Source organism: Camelus bactrianus, chromosome 18 (genome assembly GCF_048773025.1).
Source record: "Camelus bactrianus isolate YW-2024 breed Bactrian camel chromosome 18, ASM4877302v1, whole genome shotgun sequence".
Lineage (NCBI taxonomy): Eukaryota > Metazoa > Chordata > Mammalia > Artiodactyla > Camelidae > Camelus > Camelus bactrianus.
Genome location: NC_133556.1, coordinates 14,693,816 through 14,720,361, shown reverse-complemented (window position 1 = coordinate 14,720,361; position 26,546 = coordinate 14,693,816). Strand labels below are relative to the sequence as shown.

Here is a 26,546-nt window from a genome sequence, read left to right as displayed (position 1 = left end):
GATCCACACTTGTCCAAGGACTATATTTCACATAGGTCTAGACTAACTCTCCCTTTTCCCTGCTTGGTGAACCACCACCCATTCACTTGCAACATCCATCACTACTGCCTCCATTATGCTTTCCCTGCCATTTATGACGCATAGTCACATCCCGTTCAGTATATCCACCGCTTTAAAACAAAAACAAAAACAAAAAAACCCACACCTGTTACAACTCATCATGTTATCACAATTCTGGTCAAATGTCAAAGAGCAGCAAGCTCTTGGAAGTCAAGAAAACGTACAAGTCATCTCTGCATCTTGAGCCTTGTGTCTGTCATATAGTAGAAAGCTTAGAAATATAATTAACAAATAAATGTGTCTAACACTGCAGGAACTGTAACAACTCTAAATATACCTTTAATGTCTGGGGTCTGGCTTAGGACCTAAAGGTTGAATGGTCTAGGGCACTGGGGACAGAAGTGAAGCAATCAGTAGGCCGTCTGAGACTGCTGTTGGCGGTAGCCACCGCGGCGCATGTAGCCCTCGTTTTTGCGGTAGCCATCCTTCTGGTCTGCAGGAGAGAAATGGGAAGAGGTGGAGGAGGATACCAGGGCAGAGACAGTAAGGGGACTAGGACTCTGGGAGAACAGAGGGGATGGAACCACTCACCTCGGAAGTAGCCACCGTAGGTGCCCTGCTTGTGGTCAAACACTCGCTCATTATTTTCTACCAGGCTGCCCAGTTTCTCAGCCAGCTGCAGAGCCAGGTTCTGCTGGGCAGTGGGCTCAGTGCGGTGCATCACCACTGTCTGTGTTGGCTGGTCTAGGGAAGCCTGAGGGGAGGGAGAAGAACACACGTGACACAGATCAGACCCCTGTACTCCAAACTCTCCAGGAATCCACCTGCCCATGTGCCACCTGGGCCCTTACCATCAACTCCTCGTTAATGATCATCTTGCTGATGATGGAGTGCACAGTGGGCAGGTCCAGTTCAAACATGTCAGACAGGGTCTCCATGCTAGGGAGAAAAAAGATTGAGAGCAGGGAGCAATTAGGACCCTTGTCCACCAAGCTGGGGCTTCTGTGCCTCCTCAGGGCCCATCCTACCTGATGGAGTCATAGACACTGCTGTAGGTGAAGAGATAGGTCCGCAGTGACTCTTCCTGGATCTTCCTGTTGGGAGAAAGGGGGATCTTCAGGGAAGGAGACCAACCAGTCTGTCTTCCCCACCCACCAGGGTCTCACACTCTGCTCACCTAACCAGCATGGTTCGGACTTTGTCGGCCTCTGGGAAAAGGTCCCACACTTTGCCATTCATCTTCTCGTTGATGATAAAACTGTGGCAGGTCTTCCAGTCACCCATCTTCATGGCCTTGGAGGCAGCAACCACATGTTCCCTCATGGACTCAGGCGGACCTGAAAGGTTGGGAATGAGGTAGGGTGGAGGGAAACCTGGGACGAGGGTTCTGGCCCCCACAAGCACTGTTTAAGGAAGAACGCAGGCCAGGAGAGCAAACAATCAGACTGAGAAACACTCCAAGCTCTCCAGTAAACAGCCATGTACCTTTCAAGTCACTTAATATCAGAATAAATTTATTTAGATTTAGACTAAATCAGTCCATGATGTGCCTCAGGGGATTGGTGAGTTCCTCAAAAAGACTGACAAATTGCTGTGTGTACTCTTATGTACATTTTCCTAGGAAAGGGTCCCTAGTTTTTATCAGATTCTTATAAGGTTTCTTGACTTAAAAAAATGTCCAAACATCTCAACTGTTCTCTACTTTGGGCTCCACTGCAGGCAGTAACAGAGAGAGGCAGGGAAGGTGAACCAGAAAGCCCGAAGAGATGCTAGACATACAGATTTTCACTGGAAAATTTCTAATTAAAAAAAAATAAAGCGTCACTTCATAGTCTCAGGAAAACTTGCCCTAAGTGTACTTAAAATGACCACACACACAACCAGTAGAGGGAAAATCTGTAAAGTGGATGTGGCTGTGGACAGTAAGCTTGGCTCACTCGCCAAGTCCTCCCATGCACCAGCCTCATAGGAAGGGCACTATTCAAATTCCTTTCCCAGTGAAATCACAACTCACTCAAACTCTGGACTGAGTGATCTTTCAAAAGTGATCAAAGGAGCCAGTATCAGATTCTTGAATGCTAAGGGCCTAGATGGTTAGCTGAAAAATAATGTACAGGGAAGAGGAAAAGGTTAGAGAGGCACACTATCAGCTGAGTTAACCCTTGGGTAAATCACTTACTTCTGGGTAATAACAGTATCTACATCACAGGATTATTACTAACAAAGAACAAATGAATTAATATTTATAAAACACTTATAACAGTGCCAGGCAGAAAAAAGTACTATGTAAGTTTATATTAAATAAAAAATGTTGTTGGAATCAGGCAGTGGAGAGTTTAAGTTGGTGACTAAGGGGCCTGGGCTTTATTTTGGAGGCAATGAAGAATTTATGAAGATGCTGGGTGTATATAACACCACACATTTGGTAGAAAGATAGTGCTGACAAGTACAGACTGAAGGGAGAATAACAGGAAGCAAGGAGCCTAACTTAGAGACAGTGTGTCCTAAAGAAAGAGCCTATGGAGACTAATGAGTAAAAGGATGCTTTTAGGTTATACATGGAGACACCATTAAACCAAATGGAATCATCTTGTGGGAAAGTTGCTCCCTTTAGCTTCTTAATTCTTTGAGTAAAAGTAACCAAGGAACAAACAAGCAAAGTCATTACAGAGCCCTACACTCACCCAGCAAGGGCTGTCGCTCGCCCACCCGCAACTGGTGATGGAACTGCTTGCTGATCATGCGTCGGCGGGCATCGCTCTCGTGGGCAGCCATGTAGGGGATCTCTAGGAGCATGGCTGACACCAGGTAAACACACTCTAGCAGCTCCAGGTTTATGTGCAGGTGGAAAGGCACCTGCCGACGCCGCTCCACCTTCTCCTGCTCCTGGTTGCGCTCCTGCAGGCTACGCAGCAGCAGACCCTGGCCCAGAAGCTCCTTGGCCCGGCCGCTTGATTGGATGTCCAGCAGGGCGTTGTGAGCATCTTTGGTCAGGCCCTGGCGGAAGGCACAGATGCCCAGCTGCACCATGGTGCGGTTGTACAGGATCTAGGAGCAAAGGGCAATGCACTTAGAGGTGACAGCCACAAGGCAAGTCTTTTATTTATCCAACAAATAGACATTAAGCACCAGGCTATGGACTGGGACAGAGAACAAAACAGACCAAATCCCTCCGCTTCCATGGAACTTACATTCTAGGGACAGGGGTGTGGAGGACAAAACCACCACAAAATGCAGGTGGTGACTCATGCTAAGGAGAAAAGTAGAGCAGAAGAGGGAGTTAAGAAAGGAGTTTGTGGCAGTGGTAGTGGTGGGAACTCACAGTTTTATATAGTATAACTAAGGAAGGCCTCATTTTGAAGAGGATGATTAAATATAAAGACCTAATACGAAAAGAAAGAAAGTCATGTAGGTATGTAGGGGAATGAGGATATTCTAGAAAAAAGAGAAAGTAAATGCAAACGCCCCGTGGAAGAACTGTGCCAGACGTAACTGTGAAGTGCGACATGGCTTGAGCTGGTAAAAGATGTGACCAGAAACTGGAGGCTAGGCAAGCCCAGGGCCTTGTAAGCTGTGTTAAGGATTTTAAGATGGGAAACCACAGGAAAGTTTTAAGCAAGTAAGTGATATAATTTGACTTTATTAATAGGGTTACTCTGGCCACTGTATTAGGAACAGCCTGAAGAGATGTAAGGGCAGAAGAGAGACAGACAAGAAAGATGATGGTGGCTTAGACCAGAGGGTAGCAGTAGAAGTGATAAGTGATCAGATATGGATTTTAAACACAAATGGGTGGGTAATCAGATGTGGTATACGAGAGAAAAATGAGCATCAAAGATGACTCGAAGGCTTCCGGTTTAGGCAACTGTAAATAAGGACTTGCCAATAATTAAGACAGGGCAGACTGTAAGTATTACAGATGAGGGTGGGGAAACTAAGTCTTTATTCACAACAAAAATACAGAGATCAGTATCAGTCATGAAATTAGACACAAAGAGCCTTAAAAAATATTAGCAAGCAGAATCCAGCAATGTATCAGAGAGATAATATAGCATGGCCAAGTAGTATATATCTCAGGGATGATGGCTGGTATAAAAATCTAAAATCAGTTATTCACCACAGGAGCAGAGTAAAGGAGAAATAACTGTTATTTCAATAGATGCAGAAAAAAATTTTGACAAAATTCAGCATCTATTTAGGACAAAAATTCTCAGCCAACTAAGATCAGAAGAGAACTTCAACAAGCTGAGAAAGTGTTATCTATGAAAACACTACAGCTTACATTATACTTAATTGTGAAAGGTACATTGCTTCACTTCCAAGACTGGGAACAAGGCATGATGTCTGCTCTCACCACTTCTACTCAGCACTAAGTACCATAGATTTGAGTCATTACAGTACAGCAAGAAAGAAGGAAAAAAGAGAAAAAAGATTGGTATAGTAAATAAAACTGTCTCTATATGCAGATGACATGATTATTCCAGTTAAAAATCTTAAGGAATCTTTAAAATATTAAACCAAATATTTTAGGTGATCTTGAGGGATTGGTTCTGGGACCCCCCCCCATGGATACCCAAATCTGCAGATGCTCAAGTCTCTTACATAAAATGGCATAGTATTTGCATAAAACTCGAGGGAAGGATGTGCTGAAAGTTAAAAGTCATCTCTTGATTACCCATAATACTGTATACAACATAAATGCTATGTAAATAGTTACCAGCCCAGGCAGATTCAAGTTCTGCCTTTTGGAACTTTCTGGAAGACCCCATCCCAAATATTTTCAATCTGCGGTTGGTTGAATCCACAGACATGAAGGACCGGACTGTAAGTGAATTTAGCAGGACTCAAGGCCAATATACAAAATTCAATTGTATTTTTAAATACTGGTAGTTAACAATTAGAAAATGAAATTTTTAAAAAACTGCATTTACAATAGCATCAAAAATCATATAATTTTCAGAAGTAATTTTTTAAAAGATGTGTAATACCTCTGCAGTGAAAACCATAAAACATTATAGAGATAAACTGAAGAAATTAAATGAAGAGATAACATGTAAGACTGAAATACAATCAGTTACAAGGTCACATGATTTTTCATGTGGTTTTCCAAAGGTACCAAAGCAATACAAGGGGGAAAGAACATCTTTAACTCTGACATCACACCATGTGCAAAAATCATAAATCTAAATGTGAAAGACAAAACCCTAAGAACTTACAAAAAATAAAAATAAAAAAAGTATCTTTATGAATTTCAAGCAGGCAAAGGTTTCTTTAGACAGGACCGAGAAAATAATAACCATAAGAGAAAAAACTGGTAAACTGGACTACATCAAACACATAGTTAAGAAAATGAACAGGCAAACCACAGCCTGGAGAAAAAATCTGGAAAACGTTTATCTGACAAAGGACTGGTATCCAGGATATACAAAGAATTCCTACAACTCAATAATAAAATGATGAACAATCTAACCTTTAAAAAGGGGGGCAAAAGTTGACACTTCATGAAAGAAGATATATGAAGGGCCAATAAACATTAAAAAGTGGTCACTTTCTATAGTTACTAGAGAAATACAAACTAATGCCACAATGAGATACCATTAGACAACCACCAATATGGCTAAAATTAGGAAGACCAACAACACTAAATAGTGACAAGCAACATTCACACATTATTGGCAGGAGTGTAAAATGGTACAACCACTTCTATGTTTCTTATAAAACTAGCCGTACACCTACACTATGATGCAGGAATTCCACTCTTAAGATGTACTCAAGAGAAAACATACATCCACACAGACTTAAACATAAGTGGTCACAACAGCTTCATTTATGATAGCCCCAAACTGGTATCTTACACGGTATCTAATCAAGAGGAAAACCATTCAAGAAAACTTGGGATAAACTGATACAATGGAACAAAAGAGAACAGGAGTACTATTCAAAAAACACCACCAGACAGCCTCACCACGTTTTACACATAAATACCTTATAATTGTTTAAACATACATTCACAGGATCTAAAGTTAGACACAGCTTTAAACACTCCTATGTGAAAATGTCCTCAAAATACTGCCATACACAAAATTGTGTTATGTCCCAATACACCACACTGCATTTGGGTTCCTGTCTTTCTTCTCAGTTTAACCACCTCTTAAGGGTTTTTTCATCATTTTAAATAAGATCATTTCCTAGTGTTTCAAACCAGACACACAGTAGGTATAACAAATGTTAGTTGAACCCAAAGCCCTAGCCCAGGGAACTCTATGTTAACATGCAGGAGGATCAAAGAATGCTGGCATCTGGGAAGGACCAAGTGTCTCCTTATATCTGCTTTAGCCAGACAGATGACTGATCTGATTAAGCCACTTTGCTTGAATAGAGAGAGGACAGGGGCCTGCACTGATCTTAGATACCAGGGCCAGAGTGCCTCCTTCCCATTCTACCTGTACTGGCGGGTCCGCGTGCTGAATGTTGTCCTGTAGGTGGCTCATGAGCATGAGGTCACGGGCCTGGTACCAGCGCGAGTGCAGAGCATGATGGTAGATGTGGCAGAGGATGGCACACGTGCGGATTCGGTCCGTACGGTCCTTGGCATAGATGTACTTGCACAGTCTCTCCATCAGCACAGCTGAGTCCTCCCCCTCATTTTCGGCCTGGTCTTGCTCAGACTGGAGAAGCAGGGGGAAGGGGGGAGATATTGCTGAAGGAGGGGATATGGCAAAGACAATGGTTCTAAATGGCTCAGGCTTCCGCCACCAAAGATTAGACTCCATCCAGCCTCCTAGTCCCACCAGGTTTTCCTCCCTACTCCACCAACAGCCACTCCCCAGAGAACAAGAGATCTGCCATCAAGTCCTGACAGACATCCAGAGCTGACTTTCATATCCCTCTCCCTCCGACATGGTGGCCAAGCACTCACCTTCGAGGAGCCCTCAGGGGGGGTAAGCTGCCGCTGATGGGCCTTGTAATCAAACTTGTAATAGGTGTGGAGGATGCGCCTCAAGTAGATGCGACAGATCTCTTCAGTGGTGCCCTTCTCCTCCAGGTAGCGCTGCACACGCTCAATGATGGCGCACACCTGAGCCTCGTCCTTCAGGTGCTCGACATACTCTGGGGAGAGCACCCATCCTCATCTTAGCCAGGCACCCAGGCCTCCCCAATCACCTTTCCCTAATCAATCCAGTTACCTCTTGTGTTTTCTGTACCCATCAGAAGAGTATTCACCATGCTCTAAAAACACCATCCTTTCCTGGGACATGTCAAGCTCACTTTCCATTCCCTGTCAGGCACTCTCTTCTGCTAATTCCTCCCCTAATTAACTCCTCCTACAGATGCTTTCATCAACCATCATCTAAAGCAGCCACTACTCCAGTCATCCTCTGTCACAGGTCCCTATTTGAATTTCTAGTTCACACTTTACATTATCTACAATCACCTCATTCATTTATTTCTCCTGCACCGAAATGTAAGCTCCATGAGCACGAAGGCTGTTTTGTTCATCATTACACCCCTGACTCCATGGGCACACATGGACACTCATATTTTACTGTGTAAATATCCTGTATTTCTCCCATCCCAATGCCTCTGATCCAAGCTAAACAAGCCAAGTAGACAGAGGTCATACCCCAACAGTTCTCAAAGTAGCAGACAGCAGCATCACCTAGAAACATGTCAGAAATGCAAAATTTGGGGCCCCACCCAGACCTATTGAATCAGAAGCTATGTAAGTGGGGCCCAGTATCTTAAAGGCCCTGAGGTGTGACTGCTGGGGTTAAGGATGGGCTGGCTTTCCAAATATCCTCATTTAGTATTTTCCTTCATTTTAATCCCTGCATTTTTCCTCTCACTGATGCCCATACTTGCTTAGACTCACCTTGGGAGTGAGGGTCAGTATTTTGCATTATTTTGGTAAATTCTTCATCCATTCGTTCCACTAGAGTTAGGATACAGCCACGGACACGCAGAGGCTGAAGAGAAGGTAAAGGAGTAAATAAATTAGCCAAATTTCACTCCTAGACTTCACTCTTTCTGTCTCCAATGAGTCTTCTCAGCTCCAATGAGCCTGCCAATTCCCCTCTTTACCTGGTCAGCATTATGCAGGTTCTCACCCTCCTCCAGAATGTTCTCTCCAACAAAGATGTTGGGGTTTGCAAACAGTATGTCCATCAGCTCATTGATGCAGTCCAGGCACTTCTGCCACATCTCGGGCTGCCAAGAGATCGGATGGCAGTTGGAGGTGTGTAAGTGGAACAAGCAGATGCCTCCCAACAGCCCTTCACCAGGAATCCACAGGCCTCCAACCACCAAGACTGCTTCCACAACCCCTGAATTTTAAGACACTAGGCACCTTCCTCCGACCAACCAGCTCCGCCCTGGGATGCTCGTTATTACCCTCACCTTCATGTATGTGGCCAGGTTGGGATTATAGTCATAGAGAGAGGCGATGATATTGAACTTGATCTTGACGATGACACCCTCCCCCAGGTTGTTTTCAGAAGCAATCTGGACAAGCAGCTGTAGCAGCTCAATCTGGGCTGCACTGGAGGGGTACAGATCAGGTGAGGCATTAGACACAAACATGTCTATACAGCACACTCTCTTCAGACAAGGAAGCCAGACTTATTCCCAATATCCTCACTATCTGTATGCTTGCTTCTCTATTATAGATTTCAAACAGAAACAGCAATAATGCTAACAATCTATCATCCTCTTCAATCCCTGAATAACTAAAGATGATGAGCTTTATTCCCATTTTACAAATGGGAAAACAGCACCAAACGGTTGGGTGACTGATTTAAGGTCAAAGGGAATATAAACAGAAAATGGACTGGTATTTTCCAACTATACCATTCCCCCTACTGCAGCGACACAGATCTTCCCAAACCAGCATTATTTCCCCCTAACCTTCACCCTGTGTCTTAGAAAGAGCTGTCACCCTGTAATCCCACAGCCCAGGCCCATGAATCTTACCGATCAGTTCCCTTCTTGCCTCGTGCCTGTAGGATCTCATTCAGTTTCTTGATGACAACAGCATGGGTGATCTCAGTTCCCTTGGCAAACATTTTTGGTTTCTCCTAGGGAACACATACCTTATCACATGCAGGCCAATAGGAACCCATTCTTGCCTTAATTTTTCTCCCAAATCTGACCAGGAAGGCACCTGGATGCTCTCCCAAACAGTTTCCTAATTCACTTTAATTCTAAAGTCCTCACCTTAACCAGGGGCACTCCACCCCGGACTCGTTCCCACTCCCCGCCTTCATTGTCCTCCTCCTCCTCATCCAGGCGCTTAGATTTCCTATCGTGCTTCTTCTTGGCTTTGTCCTCCCGTTTCTTCTCAGCTGCCTTCTTGTCCTCCTCGGTGGTGGGGGCCCTGCCAGGAGACACGAGGGAATGTGAAAGATCAGCCCCCTCTCTACCTCTGAGGCTTCTTCCAAAAACTTTCTCTTTTCCTCCACCTAGTTCTGGGTCCAAGTTATGCTGTACAAGAATGACCTAGGGTTAACTGTAACCATAACCAAAGCAAGGACTACTGAGCATCTGAATCTGCCAGACTACTCACCAAGGTCTGTTACCGTATTACACCAAGAAACTCTTATGAATGGAAGAGTATGGCTTGGTCTAATAAGATAGAGGTGCTATCCAGGCCACTGCAGAGACAGAAACAGCATGCCATTCTGTTCCATGCCTAAAACTAAAGTTTTTCCACAGAATCCATAAGCAACACAGTTCTTCTTCAATACCAGCTGCTCTGTCCAGACTAATCTTTTTATCAGCAACCGACTAATCAGTTTAAAATCAGTGCTAAAAAAAAAATTGCAAAAAAATTTTGCTCTTCCCAGACTGGCTACTTTTCCCTGCCTTTCTTCGCTCTATTATGACAAGCGACTAATACAAATTCTGAATTTTAAAAAAAAGTGTTCAATACAACAAAATGTCCCCACAAAAGAGAAAAAGATCACTGGCTATCTCAAAGTGGATTTAAGCCACTTGATGTCTGAAACCATCTCCAGACTTTATTACTTACATAATGAAACATAAACCAAATAACAGGGACAAATTATTTCAAACTTTATAAAGCTATTAATGAAAACGTCTTTCCAGAAAGACTCAACAGATATTCAAATTACCTATAATTATCATAAACCACCGTTTAAACATTTACAAACAAATTTCATTTTAGCTGCTTAAAAGGTCTGAATGTTTTAGTAATAGTTTATAAATTTGCCAGTTGGATTAAAATTTTCCCTTGTCAAAATATTTATGCCATAACTCTTGATAAAAGCTTAATGGTTTTTCCCTCTATACCAATGTAATACTCTCAAATGATAAAAACTCACTTAATAGGTCAAATCCTTTACAGATATGCAAAGTATCTTCAATGGAAACTTCTTGGTCTACATCATCCCCAAAGCTCTGAGAAGATCATAAGACCTAATGCTACTTAAAAATCAATGCTGTCTAAATGTCAAAAAAACTTTATCTTCTGTCAGCCTAAAGTTTTACTCCTAGCCCTCAGGATATTCCTCAGGATATTGTAATTCACACCTCAAAAACACGATGAGCTCTCACTCTATATGAATTTCTAAAACTTGGCCTGAAAGACCTAAAACTTGGCTTGACCTCTTTCCTATGACTAAGTATACCTTGGTATATTTACAGCTTGTTAGAGATAATCAGAAAACTAATGTTTATGCTCTCAGCTATACGTCCAACAGATGCAAACTACTTTTCTAGAAGAGCATGACCTCTACTTAAACACACAGCTAAGAAATGAAGACATTAAGAGACAGCAAGAGAAGTTAGCCCTAAAACCACACTGAAAAGGACCATTCTATGCCCTCTTAACCACAACTACTGATCTAAAGCCCCCAGACATCCTAGTCCTTCCTTCGAATTCTAACAACTTGGACATCCAGTCCCACCAGAGATCTATCTTGAAGTTCACTTTAAAAAAGGCCTCCAACACAACATTGTAAACTGACTATACGTCAATTTAAAAAAAAAGAGCCTCCAGAAGCTGGTAACTCTTAGAAGCAGACAGCATCTCCGTGAGATTCCACAGGTCCATCATATCACATGTAGACAATGTTCTCCAAAAACCTTCAGATTAGGATTCATAATTAAGACAACAAACATTCCATTATGTGTATTCCTCCTCTTTTAACTTCTTCTGAATCAGTTAAACATTATCCAAGTTTTAAAATAAAAATCTTGGTTGCTCACTGTTGGAGGAGATCATGGGGAGGATGTGACCACTGGTTGATCCAAGAGCCAGATCCAGGCTACTGGAGGCTCCTTACTCCCTCCTCCCAACTTGGAATGTACATTCTGCTCATCATTCCCACCTTAGGAGCAACTTCAAGGATGCAGCCTTGGGAGAGCAACGTGTTGTAGAGACTATCCGGGTTGAGTACATGACTGAATCCTATTATATACAGACTCTACAGAAACTGTTAAGACCCCGGCGGGTGGATACGGAGATGTACTCATCTTGAGGCACCAAACACAAGCCTCTATGTCAAGCTCCCTTGCTTACTATACTTGTCACCTACCAACCTGGAGTGGTTTGCCTCTTTCTTTGGTCTCTCCTTGTCCTCCGTGTATGCGGCCAGTTTCAGATTTCACCCAGGGAGCTCCCAAAGTTGCAAACCAATACTCACATTCAATTAAGAGTCTAAAGTGGTAACTTATCAGAAGGGGTCCAATACACTAGATTTCACGTTTGTGCTTAAGAATTTCTACTCCACTACAAATTCAGGAACATGGATATGTGATCTGTAATTTACCTCTAACAAGGTCCAAGTAACAAATAATTAAAACATTTTAGCCCCAAACTAACAAATTCCTCAGCTAAGAATTATCCCTAAATAAAACTGATTTCAAATACTGGTCAGTTGAGGCTAATAAATAAAGATGTACAATAAATAACATCCTATTGTACCTGGACACATACTTTGGAAAAAACTAATTAATTAAGAAAAAAGCCACTTAACTAAAAGTTGACTAAACTGATTATCTTAAAAGACATTCTCCCAGATAGGCTTAGCCTGATTAGAAAATTAAATCGAATACAGGCTCTTAGGTGTTTCTTTTATCTGTGACTGTCCTCATATTTTCTGCTCAAACCCACTATTTAATACCCAGGTGCTTTAATGTTGCTAGACAACCTTATTATCCCACATCAAAGAGACTGAAGCTCTTAAGATTAAACCCATTCCTTTATGTGCTTGTTTAGACCAAAAGATGACAGATGAGAAATTCTGAAGAGGGAAAGGGAATGAACTGGCTTAATATGGAGATACTGAAAAAAGACACTGGCAGACATCATAGAGACAGCTTGTCAAGTTTCTAGAAAATCCATTAACTGAAAATAACCCTTGTTATCTTAGATAGCTAATGAGCTTACACACACACACAAATGCGCAAACAAAATTCATCGTTCCCACCACTGTCTGTGGTTTTTCCCTCTCTCCTTGTTTCTAATTGTCTTGGTTGGAAATCAATTCTAAAAACTGGTTTACCTTGTTATACAAGTAAAACAAGTAAAATTATTCTTTGACACTACAAAGCCGCAAACCTTCAACATCAAAAAGCCCTTTGAGGATCCCATGGCTAATCCAACCTCTGACACTTGAGATTTTTAACTAAATCTAACTTAAGATTTTTTTTTTTTGTAGGGGAGTGAGGGAGGGCGTGGGGGCTGGGGGGTGGTTGTTACGTATACAAAGTAAAATTTCACAGGTTAAAAAAAATATATCAAGGGTAATCCCTAAAGTGAGAAATAATAAAGAAGATAGGATTCTTCTCAAAATAATTATTCCAAGTGAAAGAAAGCCAGATCCCTCCCAATCAAGTTATATACTGTATTGAATCCATTTATATAAAATTCTAAAAAATGCCAACTTATCTAGTGATAGAAAACAAATCAATGGCTGCCCAGAGAAAGGGCAAGGGGAGGTGGGGCAGGAAGAAACGTTTACTAAGGCGCATGAATAAATTTTGAGGAGTGATGGATTTTATTTATTCTAATTATAGTGATGGTTTCATGGCTGTAAACATGTCACAACTTACCAAATTTCTAACTTTAAATATGTACAGTTATTACACATCAATTATACCTCAATAAAGCTATCAAGAATTTTAAAATAAAAAAACTTTAAATAAAAAAGGATAAATAGAAAGCATAGTAAGACAGTAAGAACAAGATCAAATACATTAATAATCACAATAAATGTAAATGAACTATCCAGCATAGATTAAAAAGCAGAGATGAAGTTCTGAAGATGTGGTGATAGCTGCACAACCATGTAAACGTACTAAAAACCACGAAATTGTACACTTAAAAATGACTAAAATGGTAAGTTTTATGTAATGTGTAGCCAATTGAAAAAAAAGTAAAGAAAGCAGAGATGATCATGAGATTAAAAGCAAAAACAAACAAACAGAAAAACCCAGCTGTGTTTATGAGACTATCCTAACCATAAAACACAGAAAGGTTCAAAATAAAATGACAAGAAAAAAACACTGCACACACTGGTCCAAATAATGGAGACTTCAAAACACAATTATTGAAAGACAAAAACATAAAGGAGATATAAAAGATATGAACCAATAATAAGGTTGATAGTTCTACAGGATGTCAGTAGGCTTAAAAAATGAGTTTCAGAGTCAAGCTAATTTAAGAGATGATTAATAAAAAAAACTTCAGCAGATCTATTTTGGTGGAACTTTTCAGACTCAATATTAATGTATGGATATGGCTGTAAATCCCCCAAGAAGGGGCAAGATACTGCGGTATAGTAAGAAATACGCATTTGGTCTTTGTCCTCAGTTTCTGACAAAGAGCTCCTAAATCCCTTAGAATTTTCTGAGCAATAGCAGCATCTTTGGTTCTAGTGAGGTCACTGGTGGTAGGTCTCTAAAAAGCTTTCAGGATGGGGGCTGGCTGTTAAAAAGAACAAGGCATGATTAGAGGGTTGGAACTTACAGCCCCACCCTCTGACCACTAGGGAGGGGGAGAGGGACTGGAGATGGAGCCTATGGACCAGTAATGTAATCAATCATAGCTACATAATGAAGCCTCCATAAAAATCTCTAAAATGATGACGTCTGAGAGGCTTCCCGGTTGGTGACCACACTGAGGTGCTGGGAGGATGGTGCACTCAAAGGGGACACGGAAGCTCTGTGCTCCTTCTCTCATACCCTGCCCCGTGCACTGCTTCCATTTGGAGGTTGCTGAGTTGTAACCTTTACAATAAACTGGTAAGTAAAGAGCTTTCCTGAGTTTTGCGGGTTGGTCTAGCAAACTAATGAACCTAAGGAGGCAGTTGTGGAACTCCCTGAACTTACAGCTGGTTGGTCAGAAGTACAGGAGCCAAACTTGGAACTTATGGCTGGCATCTAAGGTAGCGGCAGGCTTGTGGGGTCTGTGCTAACTTTGGCTAGTTACTGTCAGAACTGCATTGAGTGCTGAACGGCCAGGTGGTGTCCAGAGAGTTGGGTAACTGGCTGATATGAGGGAAAAAACTCACACATATGGTGTCAGAAGTGTTGTGGGTGAAAACGTATCAGATACACACCACTTCCTGCTCTTGACCAGTGCTCTGTGAAGCACACAATGAAAAACGCTTCTCAATAAAACACCTATACCTGGACCCCTCTAGTGTTAGGGAACTTAACTCCTGAAGCAGCATAACTCCAACTTTTGAAAGCAAGAAAGCAACCCTTAGAGCATCAATAGTTCTGCCAGTTATCACTGAGCTTGTTATTTGACTCCTGTGGAGGACACAGGGGTGGTATCACCTTGACTTCAAAGGAGGAAACCGGGGTTTAAGAAGGTTAAGTAACTCACCCTAAATTGACAGCTACTAAAGGACTAAGGGCTGGGACTAGAATCCAAATCAGAATCCTTCCTCATTCCATGACGGTACTAGCAGAGTTCAGGAAGGCTTGCTGCAGTCTACTGTTATATACTAGTAAGTTCTCAGAAAGAGTGACAAGAGAAGCAACTGTCACGGAAGACTCACCACATACCAGTGACTGGGCAAGCCACTTCCCTACATTACCTCCCTGTACAAGTATCCTTGAAGGCACAGTCGAGTACCACCCCATTTTACAAATGAGAAAGCTGAAGACTGGAAGGGTTAAGCAGTTTTTCCACTATCACACAGTTGATCAGCATCAAAGAGTGATAAAACTCTCAGTCCACATGCAGAGAGTAATGTCGTGGTTAAATATTTGGATACTGGAGCCTTCAAATCCCAGCCTCAGGAAACATCAGCTTCATGATCTTAGCCAACATACTTGACTCTGCAGTCCCTCTGTTGGCCTCTATTACCTAAAAGATTCCCTGAGGGGGCAGTATAGGGGTAGGGAAGTAAGAGGCACAAACCATTAGGTAAAAAGTAAGCTACAAGAATATACTGTACAACACAGGAAATATAGTCAACATTTTATAATAACTATAAATAAAGCACAACCTTTAAAATTGTGAATCACTGTACTGCGCACCTATAACTTACATAATACTGTACAGCAAACTACACTCCAACAAAAAAATTTTTAATGAAAAAGTTGTAAAAGCTGAAGTTGAAAAAACCAAACAAATAATAAATAAAAGGACTCCATAGAAGCAGCAACAACTTCCAAGATGACTAAAGGCTTCCTACCCTTCCCACTGCAGCCTGAGGTACCATTATTACTTTTCTTACTTTTTAAGGAATCTTGAGGCCAGCACAGTCTGTTTCCCTTCCTCCTCCTCTGAGTCTGAATCAGAAGATGTGGAACCTGTGTCCCAATCTTCATCATCTTCTGAGTCTTCTGAGTCCTCGTCTTCATCCTTAGAGGAAAAAAGAGCATCAGACGAAAGAAGATGGAAAGACTGACTGGTCTCTCTGCTCTCCCTGCTAACACATGTTCCAGCGATTCTCAGGAGCAGAAGAGTGAATCAAAAATCAGGATATTAAGAGCTAGACTAGACCACCAAGACCAGAGAGAAGTGGTGACTTGCTCCAGGGACACACAGCTCCCCAAGGGAGAGAGAATCTAGTTCTCCGGATTCCAGGTCGTTTAGTGCTCTAACCCAAGAGGAAACGTGCTCCCAAACCAGACTCTGCTAAACCTCACCCTTCCCAACCCTAGGGCTCTGTGAGGCTTTTCTTCTTCCCACAGGCCCAAGAATGGTCCACAGCAGGCAAACCACCCCTCAGTATAATTCTAGGTCTTACTTCCATCTTTTTGAGGAACTTGCGACTCTCCCCAGAAGGAGCTTCTGATTTCTTCTTTAGGAAAGCTGCAGCACTGACTCCCTCATCATCCTCATCCTCATCTGAAGAGCCTGGTGAGAAAGAGAAGAGTTAAAAAAAAAAAAAGTGAATGGCAACCAAGAAACCAGGTTAAGGAAGCCCCTAACCATTTGCAATCAGGGTTTCCTCTCTCACCTTCTGAATCCTCCTCATTCTTCTCAGCATCTTCATCTGCAGACTGCTCAGGGTTCTTGACAAGGGGAAATGAGAGAATAAAGGATGCCTGCCAACCACACCATCCCCCCACCTCAACCCACAGTTTTGTCATGATTCTTTCTCCAGTCACACCTCCCATCTGCAAATGTTTTTTTGTCTCAGTCATGGGGTCATTGTTCCCACACTTCAAAAACTCTCCTCCTAGCACCCTACCTGCTTGTAATTCGTAATATGTGACTCAAAATCTCGGTTGTATTTTCGGATCTTCTGGCGCAGGGTGCTCAGGGCCTTGGCATTGTTCTTGTTCATCTTCTTCTTCCCTTCCTTATCTTCCCATAGCTGAAGAAAAGAATAGGAAAAAAAGGGGGAACAGAGATCTGAGACTACGTAGCATTCCCTACAACTTCAGAGTCTTGCTATCTGTACACCATCTGACTACTTTCTAACTACACCTGTTAACTTACTGTTAAAAGATCCATTATTTATGTGCCATTGGGAAAAGTACAAAACCACTTTTGAGGCAAGAGATAATAAAAAAATTTATAAGAGGTAATATGAGTAACAAGAGGTAATACCAAAAAAGGTACAGTTAAAATTCTTAGCATAAAATAAGCCCCCCTCCTTGCTTCACTCCCTACTTCTCATGTTCTGGGAAATACTGAATATCTGGCAAACAAACGACTCAGAAGAGACATGATCTCCAGGTGTGGGTTAGGAGAAGTCCTCAGGTCCACAATCCCCTTCTGCACCCTCCCACCCCCATAGGAATCACACCTCATTAAGATAGTCCTCCAGGTCAGCCAGGATTCGGATATAGAACCGGGGGACACCTTCCTTGTCCACAATGCTCTTAGCCTTCCCATATGCTTTTCCCAGGAGCTCAAACTCTTCTAGGCACTTGGTGACATCCCGAATCTTCATGGCATTACGAATGGTCCGGATAAGGTTGGTCAGCTCCTCAAACCTAGTTTGAGAGCCCAATACCACGTTGGACATGTCCACCATCACCAACCAGAAAACCCACCACTGCTCCAGAGACTCCTCATCACCCAGCCTCCCCATGGCCTCACCTCTTATCCTTGGCACTTCGGACAACTCTCTTGGTATCTTCTTCATCCTCACTCAGCAACAATGGCCTGTTTGGAAGGAACAGAAGCCATTAGCCTCCCTTCCTAGTTCCAGTCTTTCCAGATGATCTCCATTTCTCTTCTCAGATGCGACAGGTAGAACTGAGTAACTCAGGCCTATTCTGACCACACACATCCTGTTTTATTCTTCCTCTTCACAAAGAACTCAATCTTCTAAGCCTCCTTTAAGGCCTTTTGTCAAATGTTGTAACACATACAAAAATGGCCATCTCCATCCTCTCCAATAGAAACAAATAAAAGGGCTTATTTACTGTGTCAGAAAATTAACTATGTGAAGATACATGTCACTAAGAATTACTAAAAGAAGTTGCGGAAAAGGGTACTTAAGCTAGAATGAATGGAAAAGATGGTACCTGAACTAGGTCCTAGAAAGCAATGTTTCCTAGAGTGTGAGAGGACAAGGGCAAGGAAAGAGCCTCAGTGGCTTTAACATCTCCATTTTTAGTATTTTTCCTTAATAATTAGAGACCAGACAGCATTCGGCTGGTAACAATCTTTTTCTCTCTTTTTAATTTTTCAAATTATTTATTCTATAGCAAATGATGTTGGTTTTCCACTTGTGGTAGAGATATGAAATCATATTCATGTGGATATACATCTGTGTATACATCTTTTTTTTTTTTCATCTTTAAGATACTAATAGAGGTTTAAGAACCTGTCTGCAGTGCCAGGTGGCTGGGGTTCAGAGCCACATCAAGGAGCTCCCAGATATCAAGCGAGTATTTGGGGTTTCTCTTTGTAAACAGGGAGAGGCCATTGAGGATTTCTTGGTGGTATGAACAACTATGATTTTTGGAATCCAAAGCCAAGAAGGGTTGTGGAAAGTGGGGTGTTTCAGAGGCTGTGGACACGGGGGTCAGTTAGGAAGCTGATGCAACAGACCCAGCCAGTGGGAAACCTCTTCTCTGTGACTCTATCCTTCGCCTAGTGGGTAGATTCCTACAAATCACAGGACCCTAAGCGTTCTGGTTGTCCCACCAACACTGCTTCAGTCCCTCAAACTCTCATCATGCCTAAAATCCGCTCTCGCTACCTCACCTCTATTACCCTCCCATACACACGGCCTTCCGCAGCCTGCCGAAACCTGCACCCACGAGTGGTCCCCATGGCACAGGCCTTCACTCACTGTTTGCCGTAGTTACCCCCGACGGGTTTGGTGACGAGCTCCTCCCCAGACAGGGACGACTCGGACTCACTGTCCGAACCGGTGGTAAAAAACCGCGACATGGCGACAGCGCTCAGAGGCTGCGGCGGGCGCGGCCGGACCTACGGGAGAGCCAGAGAGTCACGGGCCGCGAGAAGGGGCCAGGGCCGCCACCCCTGACCCCAGGTCTCGCCGTCACCGCACGTACCCCAACCGGGGGTCCCCCTTCTCGAAACACGAGGCTCAAGAAGTACTTACCAGCTGAGCTCGCGACTCACACTGCGCAGCCGAAAGAGCGGAAACGCGGAAAGAAGGCGGGATCCTTGCGTCACTTCCGGGAGGCGCTGACGAACTACACTGGACGACTACAACTCCCAGAGGCCCTCGCGTCACGCAGGGGGCGGGGCAGGCCTGAAGTAACCTTGGCAGGAAGGACGTGGCTTCGAGGTTGCAGGATCTGACAGTGCTTTGCTGTCGTGTTTTATTGCGTACGGACAGGCAACCTCATCCCTCACCTGTGGAATCAGAATCTCAGGTCCACGAGTTTACGTTTTTAAAGCACCCACATGACGCTGATGAGCTGCAAGGTTTTGGAGCTAGGCTTAGAGCAAACTTCGAATCGGACTTTGTATTCAAATCCCAGCTCCACCACTTACTAGTGTGTGAACCTAGGCAGATTTCCTAACCTCATTGTGATTCAGTCTCCCCAAGTAAGAACCATAATAGGACCTACTTCATAGGGTGTTATGAGAATTAAGTGACTTCGTATTTAGGACAGTGCCTCGTACAAAATAAGAATATAATAAATATTAGCTTGTATTCATTATTATACGAATGCTTATTGACTGATAATTTATTATGAACCAGCAATGTTTTAGGCACTGAACACAGAAGTGAACAAAATAGAAAAGGTCCCTGATTTCACAAGGAACTCACATTCTAGTGAAGTAGCATAATTAACAAGTCAGCAAATAAAGATAATTCCAGATAGTAACTAAAAAACACCATAAAGATATCAATGAGTCTGGTTAGATGGGAAGACAATTTTGGATAGGAGATCAGGGCCTCTCTGAAGAGGTGACAATTGAGCTGAGATCCAAATGACAGGAAGGAGGGAACCATGCAGAAGTTTATCTAGGGAAAGAGCATTTCAAACTCTTCAAGGGAAGGGGGCGCAGCAAGTGCAAAGGCCCTGAGGTGGAAATGAGCTTGGCCAGGTTCTAGGAATAAAGAGAAGGCCAGTGTGCTATCAGAGAAGTGAGCAATGTATTAACAGTATGGAAGTGGATAATGCTAGATCATGTAGGTCCTTGTTGGCCTATAGATTTAAATTCAGGTGGGTTGGAGAAGCAATCAACAGGAGTTTTAGCAAGGACTGTTTTACATTTTTAAAGGTGGTTTCATTCATTCAGCATTTGCTGTGTGTCTGGTACTAGTTAACACTGGAGGTACAATGCTCCCCTGAAAGAAAAGTGGTACTTAGCAGACTCAGGGGAAAGAAGGAGGCCTCTTTAGGTAGAGGAAACATTATGAACAAAATCTTACAGACAGGAAAGCTCAGGGCACATTCAGCAGCTGGCATATAGGGGTTGAATGTGACAGGGCCTTTCCAAACATCCTAGCCTGTTCTCCTTCCACCCTGCCCCCCTTTTTCTCTCTGTCTCTCTTTCTCTCCCCTTTCCTCTCTCTCTCCTTCTCTCCCCACAAATCCACTTGATGCTTGCATCAACCTCTTCACCTCCCAAAACAGAAATGGAAGGCATTGAAATTGGCAAGGGAACTTAAGTAAAGGGTAAAGGAGGTTGAGTGATTTGAAGATCATTGTCACTGAAGATGAAGAAATGCAAATTCAGACTACAGTAAAGCTACTGATTTTAGAGTGGTTTCTCGTTACTCCCAAGCCCCTGATCATTTGCAAAGGAAAAATCATATCCGAACTCTCTATTTTTTACTAATCCCTTACTAAGTCATTATGAAAAATTTCGATTTAACAGAGAGGGGGCTTTTTTAGTAAACTTCTTATTGAACTGTAACATAGATTCAGATAAATGACAGATCATAAGTGCACAGCTTGATGAGTTTCCGCAAAGCGAGCACACCTTTATGCCTACATCAAGAAACAAAACATGACCAGAACTACCCACCCAAACTCCCTTCTTGTATCCCCCTCCTGTCACTACCTAGCAGGTCTCTAAAATTTTATTTTATTTTTAAAAATATTTATTTAATTATTTATTGTTTGTTGGGGGAGGTAATTAGGTTTATTTACTTACTTATTTATTTTAATGCAGGTACTGGGGATTGAATCCAGGACCTCGTGCATACTAAGCATGCACTCTACCACTGAGCTATACCCTCTCCCCCTTACATTTTATTTTTTCTCATGAAATATTTCAAACATAGTGTCAAGAATAAAGACTATTCTAATGAACATCTATGTACTCCCCATCCACCAAGCATTATGAAAACTTAATATGATACCACATACCATATTTTGCTATGGCTCTTTTTTTTTTTTAAGAAAAAATTTAAATACACTTAGGATATCCTAGATAAATGGAGGTCTTGATGAACAAGTTACACCTACAAATATCTTTAAAGCAGCTACCATGTTCCAGGCTCTTTCATGTGATCATCTCTCTTTATTTTAAAATATACATGTACATGATTGCAAAATGTAAATGATACAAATGAATATATAAGGGACATTGAAAAGCCACTCAGATGTAAAAATTACTCTTCACGCAGGACCACGCTGTGCGTAGCAGGCTTGCTTGGCCTTCACCTGCTAACGGGCTCTGCCCCATCTACAGTGAGATTCAAAACTCCACAAACTTCCAAAATGACCACAGGGGGCAGTACCACTGCCTTGAGTACCGCTGCTCAAGATCTGTTCTGTCTAATAGAGGAAACAACAGCCATCTGTGGCTTATTATATTTAACTTAACTAATTTATATTAAATAAAATTGAAAGTTCAGTTTCTCAGTCATACTAGCCACATTTCAAGTACTTAAAAACCACATGAAGCAAAAACTACCACAGAGAAAAGCCCAGATCCAGATGGCTTCACTAGTTAATTCTACCAATATTTAAAGAACTAACACTAGTTTTTCAAAAACTTTTCTTTTTTTATAGAAGAGAAAACACTTCCCAACTCATTCTATGAGGTTCACATTGCCCTGATACCAAAATCAGACAAAAATGACGCAAGAAAAGAAAATTACAGGACAATTTCCCTTATGAATATAGACATAAAAATCCTCAACAAAATACTAGAAAATCTAATACATAAACCATAACCAAGTAGGATTTATCATGAGTGCAAAGTCAGTTTAACATATGAAAATGAATTAACATAATATACCATATCAATAGAATAAAGGATAAAAACCATATCATCATCCCAATAGATGTAAAAAAAAACCAATGTTTTGACAACATCCAAAACCCCTTCACAATCAGAACACTTAACAAACTGGGAATAGAAGGGAATTTCCTCAATATGTTAAAGGGCATCCACCAAAAATCCACAGGTAATATCATACTTAATGATGAAAGACAGATACCTTTTTCCCTAAGATCAGGAACAACATGACAATGTCTATTGTTGCCATTTCTAGTCAATATTGTACTGGAGGTTCTAGCCAGGACAATTAGGCCATAAAGTGAAGTAAAAGGAATCTGGATTAGAAACGTTTGCAGAGGACATAATCTTGTATATAGAAAATCCTAAGGAATCTACAAAAAAAGGTATCTGAGCTAACAAGTCCAGCAAGGTTGGAGGATAAAAGATCAACAGACATAACTCAATTCCATTTCTATACACTTGTAATGAACAATCCAAAATGGAATTAGAAAAATAATTCTATATACAAAAGCACCAAAAAGAATGAAATACTTACAAATAAATTTAACAAAAGTGGTGTAAAATGTGTACTCTAAAAACTACAAAGCATTTTTGTTTTATATACGCATTTTTAAATTTATTTAAAAAAGTGGGGGGGGTTATTAGGTTTACTGATTTGTTTTATTTTTAGAGGGGGTGCTGAGGATTGAACCCAGGACCTTGTGTATGCTAAGCATGCACTCTACCACTTGAGCTATATCCTTTCTCCTTATACATTTTTTTTAAAGAGTGGGAGGTAATTAGGTTTATTTATTTGTTCATTTATTTATTTTTAAATGGAGGTACTGGGAATTGAACCCAGGACCTCATGTCTGCTAGGCATCCACCCTCCCCCTGAAAACTACAAAGCATTTTTGAAAAAAAGTAAAGAAGATCTAAATAAGTAGGAAGATCTCCCATGTTCATGGATAAGAAGAGATAATATTGTTAAGATGGCAATACTTCTCAAATTGATCTACAGATTTAGTGCAATCCTTATCAAACTCACAACTGGCTTAGTTGAAGAAATTGACAAGCTTGTCTTAAAATTCATAAAACAACCTCAAAAAAGAATGAAGCTAGAAGATTTACACTTCCCAATTTCAAAAAAGACTAGTAAACAAGACAGTGTTGTACTGGCATAAGAATAAACATAAATCAGTGGTATCAAAGTGAGAGGCTAGAAATAAGCCCCAACATTTACAGTCAACTGATTTTCAGCAAGATACCAAAACAAATCAGTAAGGAAAGTCTTTTCAGCAAATAGTGTTGAGACAAGTGGATATTCACATGCATAAGAATGAAGTTCTGAGCTGAGGCGGGGGTGGTTCCTAGGACCACACCCAGTTTCAATTATTTGCTGTAAAGACTAACAAAACTCAGCACATAATCATATTCGTGACTATGGCTTATTACAGTGGAAGGAAATGAAGCAAAATAAGCAAAGGGGAAAAGAAGGTGCATGGGGGTGAAGTCTGGGAGAAGCCAGACACAGCCTCTTAAGGTTCCTCTCCTAGTGGGGTCACATAGGATGTATTTAATTCCCCCAATCATGGATGAACAACAAGTTTATATTGTAAAGCACAGGGAACTATATTCAATATCTTCTAGTAATTTATGGTGAAAGAGAATATGAAAGCGAATATATGTATGTTCCTGTATGATTGAAGTATTGTGCTGTACACCAGAAATTAACACAACATTGTAAACTGACTATACTTCAATTAAAAAAAAAAAAAAATATATATAAAGGATCCTGAAACAGAAAAGGACAATAGTAAAAAAAAAAAGATGAAATCCATATAAATTATGTATTTTAGTTAATAGTATTGCATCAATGTTAATTTCTTTAATATGATTTCTATGGTTTGGTAAATATTATGTAGTTAGGTAAGTTGTTAGTGTAAATTGAAATGTATATAGAAACTCTGCATGCTACTTTTTGCAACTCTACTGTGAATTTAAAATTATCTATTAACAGATACACACTATAGTAGTAGTGTATACTACTATACATACTACTATGTATAAAACAGATAAACAGCAAGGGCCTACTGCATAGCACAGGGAACTATATTCAATTTCTTGTAAAAAGTTATAATGGAAAAGAATCTGAAAATACATGTATATATATGTATGTGTATGTATAACTGAATCGCTTTGCTGTACACCTGAAACTAACATTGTAAATCAAAATTTAATTTATTTAATTTATTTAATACAAAATAAAATCTAAAAATTTTTAAAATTTCCCCAGTCATGAATTGTGACAACACATATGAAATGTTGCCAGCTAGGGAAGTTTGTTAGCAACTCAGTGCCAGGGCTGTTATTGGGACGGGTCACCTAGGCACTCTAGCTAGTATATACCCAAACTCTAGAGTCTCAGAAGGAAAGCAGGTGTTCAGCATAAATCATATTGTTTATAAGAACAGTTTAGGCAGCACCAGTAGCTCTTATCAGTTAATGGTGGGAAATATCTTGAAATCTAAATTCTTGAACTCCAGCCGAGGACCATTCTTGCAAGCAGGATTTTACAAAGTTAGCAGTGTAGGCCTGCTATGTTAACTCTTTTCTGTATCGACCCCTACCTCACATCACATGCAAACAAAACACACCTTAAAATGGACCAAAAGTATATAACTCTTAGAAGAAGACAGTAATTTTTCATGACCTTGATTTGGCAATGGTTTCATAGATATGTCACCAAAAGCACAAATAACCAAAGAAAAAATAAATTGGACTTCATCAAAATTAAAAACTTTTTGGGCGGAGGGTGTAGTTTAGGGGTAGAGTGCGTGCCTAGCATGCATGAGGTCTTGGGGTCAATCCCCAGTACCTCCATAAAAAAAATAATAATAAATAAATAAACCTGATTACCTCATCCCACACACACACACACACACACACAAAAGATAAAATTAAAAAAAAAAAGAACTCTGACAAGAAAAAAAATTAAAAACTTTTGTGCATCAAATGACACCACCAAGAAAGTAAAAAAGACAATACATGGAGTGGGAGAAAATATTCGAAAAGTATGTATCTGACAAAGGGCTTTATCTAGAATATATAAAGAACTCTTGTAACTCAAAAAATAAAAGGTGAATAATCCAATTTTTAAAAATTGGATTGAAAACTTAAAAATTAAATAATCCAATTTAAACCCGGGCAAAGGATCTGAATAGGTATTTTTCTAGAAAGAAATCCAAATGGCCAATAAGCACATGAAAAGATACTCAAAATCATTAGCCATCAGGGAAATGCAAGTCAAAACCATAATGAACTACCACTTCACACCCACTTGATGGCTAAAATAAAATAAAAACCAAAACCAAACAAATCAAATAGGAAAACACCAAGTACAATTGAGGTTTAGGATTAGAACTCCCATGCACTGCTGGTGGAATGTGAAATGGTACAGACACTCTGGAAAACAACCTGGTGGCTCCTCAAGGATTAAATGTAGAATTACCAAATGATCCAGCAAATCTACTCCTAGGTATTATCCAAGAGAAATGAAAACATATGTCCACACAAGAACTTGACACAAATATTTATAGCAGCATTGTTCCTAATAGCAAAAAAAAAAAAAAAAAAAAAGGAAATAACCCAACTGTCCATCAATTGATGAATATATAAAGAAAATGTTGCATATCCATATAGTGGAATAATATTCAACCATAAAAAAGAATAAAGTGCTACAACATGGATGAACCTTAAAAATATATGCTAAGTGAATGGTTATAGCCAATGCTGAAGAGGGTATTGTGAAACACACAACTACAGCATGTAAACTGGTAAAACAAAAAATCTTTCAGAAAACAATGTGGTGACATATCAACAACCTAAAAACATGCTCATTTCTACAAATTTCATTTTTGAGAATTTATTCTAAAGAAATACTCTTGTGTATAGAAAATACCTGAAGCACAAAGGGTTATTTTTAATAATAATAATAATAAATGGAAAAAAGCTAAATGGCCAACATTAATAGAATGACTAAATAAATTGTAAGAAGCCATTGTGATGGAATGTTATGCACCCATCAAAATGAAACCTATTTTTGTATCCACAGCAAAAAAGTTCCTGGCCTGAAAAACAACACATTCACATGTTGGTTGAAACAAAAAGGAAAAAAAAAGAGGCCCATAAAGATTTTTTTTTAAGGAAAAGCATATTTTAGTGGTTCTCAAAGTATAGTCCTGAGAACAGCAGTATTTGTATCACTTGGAGATATGATAGAAATATGTGTTCCTGGCCCACAATTCCACATCAGAGCACCTGGGTATGGACCCAGAAATCTGTATGTTCCCCCAGTTTTGAGAAATAGTTGACATACATCACT

General features: G+C 40.7%; 1 protein-coding gene across 1 annotated transcript; it reads right to left on the bottom strand.

Annotated features, from left to right (window-relative positions):
- Positions 1 to 374: 374 nt before the first annotated feature.
- Positions 375 to 19,154, bottom strand: LOC105082847 (eukaryotic translation initiation factor 3 subunit C). The gene is made up of 21 exons (XM_010972531.3): positions 19,074 to 19,154; positions 18,798 to 18,937; positions 17,594 to 17,659; positions 17,298 to 17,487; positions 16,737 to 16,862; positions 16,503 to 16,557; positions 16,290 to 16,399; positions 15,774 to 15,901; positions 9,274 to 9,433; positions 9,031 to 9,134; positions 8,458 to 8,599; positions 8,143 to 8,268; positions 7,934 to 8,027; positions 6,980 to 7,170; positions 6,504 to 6,728; positions 2,745 to 3,108; positions 1,238 to 1,397; positions 1,089 to 1,154; positions 912 to 999; positions 652 to 814; positions 375 to 553 (listed from the first exon to the last, which is right to left on the bottom strand). The coding sequence occupies exons 2-21, from the start codon at positions 18,896 to 18,898 to the stop codon at positions 471 to 473; spliced, it is 2,742 nt and encodes a 913-aa protein (XP_010970833.1). The 5' UTR covers positions 18,899 to 18,937; positions 19,074 to 19,154; the 3' UTR covers positions 375 to 470.
- Positions 19,155 to 26,546: the final 7,392 nt, after the last annotated feature.

What these genes read in the sequence shown, in the direction of transcription:
- LOC105082847 (XM_010972531.3), bottom strand. Translation starts at nt 18,898, where the DNA reads ATGTCGCGGTTTTTTACCACCGGTTCGGACAGTGAGTCCGAGTCGTCC. An exon ending in GGCAAGAAGGGAACTGATCG is followed by an intron (nt 8,600 to 9,030) that starts GTAAGATTCATG and finishes GTACCCCTCCAG; the next exon opens with TGCAGCCCAGATTGAGCTGC. An exon ending in ACCTGGCCACATACATGAAG is followed by an intron (nt 8,269 to 8,457) that starts GTGAGGGTAATA and finishes ATCTCTTGGCAG; the next exon opens with CCCGAGATGTGGCAGAAGTG.